The sequence below is a fragment of the Triturus cristatus genome, chromosome 3_2 (genome assembly GCF_964204655.1).
Source record: "Triturus cristatus chromosome 3_2, aTriCri1.1, whole genome shotgun sequence".
In the NCBI taxonomy this organism is placed as follows: domain Eukaryota; kingdom Metazoa; phylum Chordata; class Amphibia; order Caudata; family Salamandridae; genus Triturus; species Triturus cristatus.
Window position 1 is genome coordinate 902672267 of NC_140584.1, and position 12266 is coordinate 902684532.

A 12266-nucleotide genomic window follows, 5' to 3' on the forward strand; every position below is an offset into this window, starting at 1 on the left:
TCTATCGCGTGTAGGCGTTCCGGAGCATAATACCAATAGGTCGCCACTTTTGTAAGTGTGTCTGTGAGTCCCATATGGTACACTGAGTGCCGGGCCCTGTAAGTAAGCTCGTGAGCAACATTAGTGCAATCCCAGATCTCCAGAGGAACGCTGGTAATGTGGGAGGCATAGAGGTTGGGGGGCCTGTGCTGTCTCCGCAGGAAGGGGATATCCTGCAGAGGTCTGGCTGCTACCGCCTGGTCTTGAAACAGCCAGTGCTTTTCCGACTCCCAGCGACTCCACTCCACCAGGTAGTGTAGTTGCATAGCTTGGAAATAAAGTTGTAGATCAGGGATCCCAAGTCCCCCGCCCTCAGGCGCCAGAGTGGACAGTGATCTCATCATGCGTGGCTTCCGTCCATTCCAAATGAACTCGGCCAAATCCGACTGTGTCTGCTGGATCCAGCCAGCAGGCGGGTACAGGGGTATGGTGCGGAAAAGATAAAGGATCTGCGGTAGGATGCTCATTTTAACCGCCGCGATCCTGCCCAGCCACGAGAGGGGATTGTATTTCCACTGCCCAAGCTCTCTGCGGATCTTCTGGCATAAAGCAGCATAATTGAGAGCCACCACATGGGAAAGCGTGGGGGCCAACTGGATCCCCAGATAGGGAATCGATTCCTTCGCCCACTGAAAGGGGAGTGAACCCTCTAGGTACTCCCGCGTGGAGGGGGTCAAAGAAAGGTCTAGAGCCATTGATTTGTCCGCCTTAACCTTGAACCCGGCCACCCGTGCAAAGATGTCCAAATCCGCCATGCACGCCGGCAACGCCTCCCGCGGGTTTGATAGAGAGAGTAGCACATCATCTGCATACAGGCTGATGGTATGGGTATATCCCCCGAACTTAATCCCCGAGATTCCCGGGTTTTGCCTAATCTTCTGAGCAAGGGGTTCCATATACGCAGCGAAAAGCAGCGGCGACAGTGGACACCCCTGCCTCATGCCCCACGTGATGGGGAAGCTAGCGGACGTGTGTCCATTGACCCGGACCATTGCTGATGGGAATTTATAGCAGTTGAAGATGTGGGTGCGGAATCTCTCCCCAGCCCCATCCGTAGCAACACCTGCTCCAGGTAGGGCCAGTGAACATGGTCAAATGCTTTTTCGGCGTCGATCGCGAGGAACATGTACTCTCCCGACGTGCGAGAGGCCTTCTTGACCAGGTGCATGACGCGTTTCGTGTTGTCGGGGGCTTGACGTTCTGGGATGAACCCCGCCTGATCCGGGTCGATCAGGATTGGCATGCAAGGTGCCAGTCGGCTGGCCAGGATCCCCGAGTAGAGCTTAAGATCGACGTTCAAAAGGGAAATGGGGCGGAACGCTCCACAACGAGTCCGGTCCTTCCCCGGCTTGGGAATCACAACTATGTGAGCCCCCAAAAGATCTGGGGGAATCGCCCCCGCGACTGAGAAGGAGTTGAAGAGCCGGGTAAGAAGGGGCGTCAACGAAGTACAAAATTTCTTATAGAAAATGGCGGTAAAGCCATCAGGCCCTGGGGCCTTCGCCGGTCTCAACCGGGAGATAGCCGCAATCACCTCCTCAGGGCGTATGTCTCTGTCCAGCTGGTCTGCCTGGGCCCCGGCCAGAGTGGGGAGCTCGACCGTATCCAGAAAGGCCGCTCCGCTGTCTGCAGACAACCCCGAACCATCGTATAGAGCTGCATAGTAAGCTCGGAGCTTTTCCGCTATGTCCCTGTCGCCCGTGACCCTCGTGCCATCCTCCCGACAGATCTCGTGAACCCCCTGGCGCCTACGGACCTCCCGAAGTTTGTGTGCGAGTAAGCGTCCGCACCTATCAGCTCCCGTATAGTAAGCGTGCTTTAAGCGGAGAGCAGCGTATTCCGCTCTATCTTGATCAAGAGCCATCAGCTGCTGCCGAATGGCCCTCAGTTGCCGCCATATCCTGGGAGCACACGTCCTCTGATGCATTTGCTCCAGCTCCTTAGTTTTTTGTGTAAGCTCATCTCGCTTGCGCCGCCGCTCTGAGTTGTCGGCTGCAGATATAGCAATAAACTCCCCCCTGAGGACCGCCTTCATTGCCGCCCATTGTGTCGCTAGTGTCGTGGCAGTGTTGTCGTTATGCATAAGAAAATCCTTGATCGACCTGCTGATCTGTCGCAGCACGTCCTCTCGGTGCAGCAGGGTGTCTCGAAGACGCCATACCCTATCCTATCCGGCCGCACCGCCGGCGGCAGAGTCAACGTGGCAAACACCGGAGCATGGTCAGAGAGCGAGACCGCCCCCATCTCAACTGCCACTGCCATCTCTCTAACTGCGGACGATGCTAGAAGATAATCCAGCCGCGCGTATGTTTTATGCACATGCGAGTAGTAGGAAAACTCCCGATCCTGCGGATGAAAGCTACGCCACAAATCTTCGAGCCTCAACTCCCGTAATCGGTCCAGCCCTGCCGCAGAGATTGCCCCCGCTTGATGTGTTCGTTGACAAGATCTATCGCGTATCTTATCAAAAACAAGATTTAGATCTCCCCCCCAAGAGAATTAGCCGATCGCTCGCCGCCGTGACTTCCGTGAGAGCGGACTGCAAAAAGCGCTCTTGCCCCTCGTTGGGAGGATAAAGTGAGCCAATGGTAAAGGTCAAGGCCCCCAAGGCAAACCTATAAATCAAAAGCCGTCCTCTAACTTCGGCTTCCTTCTGCAGGACCTCCCCTCTAAAACGCTGGGCCACTAGGATGGCAACTCCCGCTGTCTTGGTAAGACTAGAGGAAAAAAGTTGAACCGGGAACTTGCGGGATCGAAACCTATGACAGTCCTGAGCTAGTAAATGGGTCTCCTGAAGGATGCATATATCGGCCCGCGAGTTCTCAAGGCATGACAGCACAGCTCTGCGCTTAACCGGGTTGTTGAGGCCCCTAACATTGAGTGTTAATACTTTAAGTGTAGGAGGCGCCATGTGATTCCCCTTGGAATGTCAAAATGTGCCATGTAAAAGGTGCCGCTCGCGCTCGGAAACTAAACCAAGGATTTGCGCTCCCTTCTCCCTGCATGTTGGCAGCCCACGCTACCCTACCCCATGACAGACGCGGAACCCCCTTCCCTCTTCCAACCACCCTCCCCGAACATCCCAACAAATTAACAGCAAAAGTCCAGAACCAGTGTCCTCCACTTTCCAGTGGATGGTGATGGAAGGGTGCAAGAAACGGCAACACAATGAAAAGGTCCCTCTCCCGCAAGCGGCCCTTTCAAAGATCCAGCAAAGTGGCCCGCCACAGCCATTACTCAGCCGCACCGGGCGAGGTGTCTCGCAAACCTACGGAGACTGTCTCTAGTGCATCCTACCGCCCTCTGAGGATCTCCGCCACTGGGGGTTTCTTCGCACGTTTACGACGGCCCTGTCGACGCCAACCGGGTCCCGACATTGCTGCATCCGCCGGGCCCTCCTCTGCCCCACTGTCTTCCTTTGGTAAGTTCACCCCCAACAGCTTAGCCGCTTCCGACAGGGACCTCAGCTGGTATAATGTATTGTGAATGCGGAACACCAAACGGAACGGATGTCCCCAACTATATTGGATGTTGCGTTGTTGGAGGTGTGTCGTGATCGGCTTGAACAGCCTGTGTTTATGAAGCGTGAGCGCCGACAAATCTTGATATAGCATCGGTGCATGATCCCGAAACCTCACTTGGTGCTGCCGACGGGCGTTACGTAGTATGTCTCCTTTGGTGCGGTAGTCTTGAACACACACCAGGATATCAGATGGACCGGCCGACATGGGCCGTGGGGGACCCACTCTATGTGCCCGGTCGATTCGCAGTTCCGTCTCCAGCGGACGCTCCAGGATATGATTAAAGAGTTCCCAAGTGAAGGCAAAGAGATCCTTCGAGTCCTCAGTAGTTCGCACCCCTCGAATTCGTATATTTTGGCGCCGGGACCGGTTTTCCAGGTCCTCTACATGCGACTGAAGATCCACCTGTTGGTCATGAATCCGGAGGATTTCTTGTTGAAGTGCCGCCAGCTCCGAGTCACGGCCGTCCCCCTTATCCTCCAGGGCGGCAACCTGTTCCCTAATACTGTCCACATCTCTGCGTACTTCCTTAAGCTCCGCAGTGAATTCTTTTTGGAGGTTTTGGATATCAGTTCGTAGGCCGGTGAACATGGATTCTAGAAATTACTTGGTGATTAGTTCCGATCCCTCCGGCTGCCCGGGCGGGCAACCCATCGTGCCCGACGCCATGACGCCTGCTGAGGGCCCAACCCGAGGTTTCTCAAACAGCTCCTTCAGAGTCTTGTCTCTGCGGCCTTTCGGGGGGACCATAACGTGCTTCAGGTTCCACCTCTATCCCATCCAGGGGGGGCTCAGCACCACCCGACCACCAGCCAGTGCTGGCCTCAGGCCCACCTCCACCTGCTCCGCCACCTCCGCTACTGAGTCAAAGCCGGCGAGCCTCACTTGTCCGGGATGTGTCCCCCGCTAGTGCCCTGGATCCGCGACCTCCTCAATCCTCCTCTCGGCCCCTTCGCTGTAGTTAGGCGCCTATCGGACTCCGAGAGCCACCCAGTCGCGTTGCCCCCGCTGTGGCCACACAAGGCGTTCAGTTGCTGGTGTCCGAGGGGGAGTGAGGGCCCAGAACGCTTAACCGTCCCGTACCCGGGCTCCCTCCACACGTCTCCTCTCCGCCTGCATCCTCCTCAGAGGCCTTCCGGAGTGCTCCCGCGAGGAGGGTCCGTCGCTCGACCACTATAATGCTACTTGTCTCTTCAGGCAGACCCAATAGATCTCTTCCACCGCAGCGAATGCGCTAGGGCCTGTGATCCACCGTGCACCCCTCTAGGCTCACCTCCAGCGTCGGTGCGGGCACCGCTCCACCCCGGCCGTGCTGAGCCCCCGTCCTCCACTCAGACTCCACGGGGTTTAAAGCTCACAATGAGAGGGGCAGCCTCCCCACGAACCCAGGGCGATCAAACGGCAGCGCCGCCCGCAGCAAAGGGCCCTGCACCTCCGGGGCTTTAAGCTCGGGCCTCCGCTCCGTAAGTCCGCTGATTCCGGCCTGCGCATGCCCCCGAGTCCCACTGGTGTGCGGACGGGCTTCACTCCTGGTGTTTCCGCCGCCCCACGAGGCCGCTCACTGCTCCGCTGCGTGGCCCCCACACTTGCACGGCCTCTCGAGTGTACCGCCGACTCCTAAGCCCCCCGGGCGCTCCACTGATCCCTGCGCCCGGAGGCAGGCCGCTAGTCCCCCGCTAATGGCTGCCACTCGCCTGCCCTGGGCCCCCACCGGCGGCGCCAGCAGCGCGATCACTTGCCTGCCTGGCGCTGGACCCCAGCGGGGGTCCCGGGGCTCCGGTCCGGTCCAGGGTCTGCCGCACCTCCGAGGCGGCCGATCCTCGTCCCTCCACTTCCGGGACCGCCGCGCTAGCTCCACCCTGGCCGGCAGCTCCGCTCCACAGGGCCCCCACGCTACCTCCAGGCCGGTCCTGGTCTCTGGGTGAAAGGCACAGAGCCCCCCCACGCCAGGCCCGCCGCCTCTCGGGGTCTATGTGGCCGCAGTCCGCCTCCGAGTGCCTCCGCCTGAATGCCGTCTCAACCAGGCCGCTTCTCCTCATGGCGGGCCTCCCTCCGTCCCAGTGGTACGGGCCTTGGGGTCACTCTTTTGGCCGCCCTCCGCCCTCTCACCTCCGCTGTCTCGGCAGGCACCCCCTGGGCTGCTATCTTAGGTGTCGGCCTGCTGGAAACGGCCGGACACCAAGCTTTCTTGAGTCGCCCGCGGGAGAGGCGAAACCGCACGTCCGCCTAAGCCGCCATCTCGACCACCCTTCCTCACTGCTTTTAAGCAGTGCATAAGAGGAACAATCATCCCATGATGATAACTTGCTGATGTAACTGTGCTATGCTTCCTTTGTGGGTGTGAGGGTGGGTAGGACTGCTCCAAGCACGGGGCAAGGCACGGGTGGATTGGCATGCCCACTCAAGTGTGCAATGACCATTTGGTCGGCCTACTCAGGCCGCTTAAAGCAGTCATGGGCACTTCCCTGTTTTTAATGCAGGCTGCATTACAGCCTGCATGGAGAACATGCCCACCCCTCCAGCCCCTGGTTGCATGCCTTATCCCATTGCCAATTACCAATCTCACTGCCGCATCGCAGTGTTGTGCCTACTTCCTGTTCCTGGAAGCAGACACAGGAGAGCAGGAGCCACGAAGGCTTCGAGGTAAGACTTCCCTTATTATAATATTTACAACACCCACTCACACACACATCCCCGCTTCCACACCCATCCAGTGTTCTTTCCAGCGCATACTCACCCGAAAAACTTTAAATTACCCCATTACTGACCTCAGAATGCATTATAATCAAATGCGATGTAAAGGCACCTGCGTTGTCGGAGCCTGCATCGTAATGGTCATCTCCCATGCCAAAGACAACCCATAGGCTACGCCGTTTGCGTCCGTCTGCCCCTGGACCACGCTCAGCACCAAGGAGCCTTTCTCTTGGACACTCCACTGCTAGGACGCCAGCACCCTCCTCGCCATCAACCCTGGATGCCACCTCGTCTGCCAAGACCAACCTCTGCTCTGGACTGGACATCGCCATCGCCATCACTGATGGCTGCAGTATCACCTGCAAAGAGCACCTTGACCATCACGGCGGAGGCATCCTACTGACCACACACTCTAATAACCCAAGGGTGACCATGGACCCCCTCAACTCCCAGATCCAGACCAAACCCAAGCACATCCTCTGCGGCACCCTCATTTGCAGGCCCCCCTGGCCTTTGCCCCCCATTCTCCAATACCATTGTAGACCTCATTGTACCTCAGGGTCTCCCATACATCAACGACGTCCTACTCTGTGAACTCAAGTTCCACCTGGACAACCTTAGTGACCAGGACACCACCCCCTCCTGGAGAAGGTCCCCTACATCAGACGCAAGCAGCAAGTCACCTCAACAAGCCACATAGCAGTACACACGGTTGAGCACGTCACCTCTGCCAGCGGGAACTTCATCTACAGCCACAACACCGGACTCTCCTGGACCGACCATCATTGGTAACATCACATCTTCACCTTGCCCACCGGATGCCACTGCCATCATCACACCCCCTCGCAGCTGGATCAAGGCCATCGAAGAATGTCTTCTCAACTCCCTCCGCACCAACACTCCACCAATGCTTCCAAACGATGACACCGCAGCGCGCAACCACCACCGATGGATCTACAACAGCGCCGACATTCGGGCACCCCTCATGAACGGCACTGCATCAGTACCTTCCGCCTGCCTGCAGGCAGGTGTGAGGGTGACGCAGTGCCACAGGAATAGGCTGGCCCCATGCATTGCTGGAGTTACATCATGGTTGTGACACAACTGCAGCAATGTGTTACTTTAGCGCAGACAGATACATCAGGATTCCAGACATATCTATCATTACTTGCGTCATGGAGTGCTGTCCAGTGCACACAGCGCAACCATGCTGTCGCAAGAAGAGCATAGTGGGAAGTGTTGCAATGCTGTCTTGTTGATGGTGCGCATTCCTGTACTGTAGTTTTGTCGCAGGGCAGCGCTGCAACATTGCTTGCAGCGCTGTCCAGCACCAAAACCTGCTGATATGTGGCCCCAAGTGTTATCCACATTTTTAAGACCAGATATTTTCTAGTCTTAAATAACTGGCTCTAACTGCAGTTAGAGCCAGTTTTTTAGGTCTTCAGAAGTTCAAGGATTCCCTTGTGAATATGGAGTAGTGGTGTTGGCGGCCGTTTTTGCACGGGAACGCCTCTCCTGCATACAATTATCGCTAACAGAAGGCGTGATCTTTACAACGGACGTTTCCACCTAAAAACTGTCACAACAGCTTGGTAATAGGGCGATCTCTAACCTTCAAGCTTTCTTCCTCCAATGAAAACGTGATGTACTGTACAAATTAATTTTGATGAAACTTGTATGTTTGAAGACTGTGCTGAGTAGACAATATTAACCTCAAAAATACTTTTTTATAAATATGGGCCCATGTTTAGAGTTTGGCGGACGAGATACTGTGTCAAAACATGGATGATATCCAGTCCTTCCTACTGCCATAGGCTCTAGTGCACTTTCAATACGACGGACAGGACATCTGTCACGTTTGTGGTGGATTCTCCTGTCTGGCAAACTATGGTATACAGAGACATTGTACATTTGGTGGGAGTGGCAGAGTTTGGTGCCTCCTTTCTCGGTTTGTTTGACCCCTTTACTTTACTTTCACTTTTTGCGCCAACCAATGACACCACCCTCTTTCTCTGTACTATATTAATCAGAAAGGAATTAAAATGATGTGGGGAGAAGTACCTCCTATGGGACCTACAAAATTATTACAAATAGTCACAGTGTATAAACACCCATGGTTATTGACTCAAACATCATTATGTCAATGTAATAAAGCACAGCTTCACTGCCTCCAACATTCAATTTGCCACCAGCCAGTAGAACATTTTCCTACTTAAAAATTCAAGGGCATCGTACAGTACCTCCCCAGATTTCAACGTGCAAATTCTTTATCCAGATGTAGATGAAAGTCATGATGATCTGGGAAATATAAGCAACATTGATTGCCAAGGCTGCTGCCCTGAGAAAAGAGAAAGGGATCTGATGAGCATGGTTAAGGTGCAGAGATGAGTTCATTGATTTAATTCAACCAACCTTATTTCGGTTTGAAGAACCATAAAAGTACATATTAACAACATCAAGATCAAATCACAGTACAACTACATAATATATTAATTATACTAAAAGCAGGAAGAAGTTTGTGCAGATATGCGGTTTTAAAGTGCTGAATATATTTCCCTAATAAAATAGGTAAATACAAACAATAGGTAGTTAGCTTCTGTGTGCATCTTGTGGCAGACTACAATCGTCCTTCTATATTTGGCACTGTATCCAGGATTGAATTCTCAGACCATTTCACCCAAGATTATGTACATAAAGTGCATGTTGCTTATAAGTATAAAACCATCAAGATTATTTGATTAATTGACATTGCCCTAAAAAGACATCATCTTATCATATAAGTGAGTTTTGTCATAACAGCTAATGATCGGATCATGATATAATATTTATACAATTCATAGTCAGTATAAAACAGGTGTGATCTAAAAACGTTAAAAGTTTAGACCTCTCTTCTTCCATACATAGCTCACGGCAAGTAAAAATCTAATAATGCCAAATAATAATAACCGTGAGCTGTCAGTTTTCAGAATTCTTAAGGCCTCTGAATATTTCCTAGTCTTCAACCTCAAGCACAGCCGTTTTATCCATTTCCTTCTGGAACTAGCATATTCTGAGCAAAAAAATTAAATATATGTAATATTTTCTTCAGCGTGTAACCCACATAGAGTGCATTTGAGTTACTTCCCTACTACTGGTTCAGGTCACCACTTGACTATAAAAGAATTAATCTGAAGAACATCATAACGGAATTTCGTGAACAGGGTTTTTGCTAATTGGAGTTAAATTTAATCCAAAAAAAGTTAAAAGCTTGTGGTCGACTTAAAAGATAAGAACTGTGTGGTACGTCTGTAGAATCCAATGTCACCTTATTCAAGACAAAATTCCAATAAATGCTCTTTAAAATATCTATTTAGTCCCAGCTTAACAAAACAGTTTCTCAAATGACTAAACAATGGTAATGTAAGTTGGCCATCAAGTACCAGTAATTCTCTCAGTCTTGTCTATAGGATTTTAACTCCTCTGTAACCCACATCCTAGTCCAATATAGTAGGGACCTCAGTATAGCTAGATGCTCAAGTCTCTTAGGGCCAATGTCGTAATGCAGGTGAATCAAAGGAGTATTTGGGGGAAGAGATATAAACATCTGCATTATTTTATTTTCCCGTAAAATTAATGGATTCAGATTTTGCCGGCCCATAACTCAGATCCATAGAGGGCTGCTGTTTGGGCTCTATATCTATAACCCTCCAATGCTGAGGAGACAGCCTTGGTTTCAGTGGCTTGTAATTTTTTGACGATTGGCATGATGTTTTGTATTAAGACTGTTTTGGCTTTGTTTATATGTGGTTACCATGATCATTTTGAATGGATTGTCATGCCAAGGTAAGTAAAATTAGTTATATGCTCTAATGGTATATGATTTAACACTAGTTCATTTTTAAAACCTTTCTGTGGTCTAATAGCCATGTATTTGGTCTTGTTAGGGTTTATTTCTAGTCCCTTCAATCTACCATACTGGCTAAAACAGTTTAATAGTCCTTGTAGGCTCCTTGAGGTCTGGGACAACAGGATTGAGTCATCTGCAAAGGTTAATGCACATATGTGGACCCTTCCCAACTTCGGTGAATCGTGGGTACACTTTTGTAAGTGCTGTACTAAATCATTCACATATAGTATAAACAAGGTAGGGGTGAGGACACAGCCCTGTCTCAATCCCCTCATGACAGGAATGGCCTCTGTAAGTTCTCCCTCAGACCCCAATGTACTTTGGCAAAATTGTCTTGGTGTAGTCTGACTATCTGAGTCAGGATCTCCCATGGCACCCCCTGTTGTTGCAGAGATTCCCACAAGAGATCCCTTGGTACCAGGTCAAATGCTGCTTTCAAGTCAATGAATGCAATATGCAAGTGTCCTGCCTTTAGTTTAATATATTTCCAGGCTATACAAGACAGTCTAAAGACCTGGTCAATCATACTAGTTTTTGTTCTAAAGCCAGCCTGGCATGGTTAAATTATGTCTTTCTCTGCTATCCACTCATTTAGTATGTTCAGAACCTGTTTTGCATAGACTTTTTTGAGAGTATCAATTAGGCTTATGGGCCTATAGTTAGCCGGATCATCCTTACTACCTTTCTTATGAATGGGGACAATTTCTGCCCCCTTCCATGATTCTTGGATTGGCACCCAAGAGCCATGGCATTACATAGGAGGTAATCATATAGTACCCATATTTCTGGGTCATGTTTCAAGAGAACCCCCGGTATTTTATCAGGTATTGGAGTTTTTCTTAATTTATTAGCATTTATAGCTATTCTGGTCTCTTCTCTACTAAATTGAAGAGTCGGTTTTGAGTGGTATAGTGAAGTTTGCACAGGTCACTGGTGTATTTGTATACATAATAGAAAAGTAGAATGGGGAGTGGGCGCACACTGCCTCACAGTCCAGCACAAAGTTTGCCCTGATGCATCATAATAAATGCACTGCATGATAACACTCTCCTCGGGGTCAGGCTTTAGTTTTTCACCCTTGTTGGTGCAGCCAGTGCTGTGTAACTCTAGACACGTGTTTCAGGATAATTCTCCTTCTTCAGTAGAGAGTAACACATTTTTTGGGGAAGGTGCTGGAAAAGATGCCCAAAGTCTTCTCAGGTCTCAGTACCACTCGCTGGGCGCAGGTGCATCAATCAGAGCTCATCAGCTCTTTAGCTCAAAGGAGCCTTTTCAAATAGAAGGGGGGTGGGCGTACACTGCCTCTCACTCCAGCACTCAGTTTGTCCCGATGCATCATAAAAAAATGCAGTGCATGATAACACTTTTTTCAATGTCAGGCTTTAGTTTTTCACCCTTGTTGGTGCAGCCAGTGCTGTGTATCTCTAGACACGTGTTTCAGGATAATTGTCCTTCTTCAGTACAGACCAACACATTTTTTGGGGGGGGTTCAGGAAATGCTGCACAAAGTCTTCTCAGGTCTAAGTACCACTCGCTGGGCGCAGGTGCATCAACCAGAGCTCGTCAGCTCATTAGCTCAAGGGAGATCAGAAAAGTGTCTACACCAAGTGCCTGGGTCCAAATAGTGTTATGTATAGGTGCTACCCCTTTTATGACCATGTGCGACTATCCTCCAAAAGGATCACTTATCTTTTGTTCTAGCTGCAGTGAAAAGGTCATCCCAGCTCTTTATAGCTTTCTTTTGTACCCTTTTATATTCCATCCTTAATTTCCTGATTTGTGCCGTGTTCTTGGCTTTTAAGAGCCGCTAGTAGTCTTCCTATACCTGAAGAGCACTCCATGTTGTACCAGGGAGTGATGTATTAGCTCTTAGTTACTGGTTTTAATCCTGTTGTTTGGGGTTTTGTTAAAGCAGCTCTTATTCTGTCTGCTAAATAATGATGAATTTGTGCTATGGGTATAGAATCCGGATTTGTTTCACTGTAGGGGGAGAGAACATCATGGAAAGCATTGTAGATGAAAGTAAGGGGCTCGATTTTATCAACGATTTGACTGATCTGCGGTTATTACTAACTGTCACTTGTAAAGAAGTTGTCCCTATAACAGTATTATGAGTACTGATCAAT

General features: G+C 50.7%; 1 protein-coding gene across 1 annotated transcript in view; it reads right to left on the minus strand.

Annotated features, from left to right (window-relative positions):
• Positions 1–12266, minus strand: part of LOC146858423 (multidrug and toxin extrusion protein 2-like) — a 1295341-nt gene that overhangs the window by 692490 nt on the left and 590585 nt on the right. The window contains exon 8 of the mRNA XM_085649342.1: positions 8495–8592. Within this exon, the coding sequence (XP_085505468.1) occupies positions 8495–8592 (98 nt within the window). The remainder of the gene's footprint in view (positions 1–8494; positions 8593–12266) is intronic.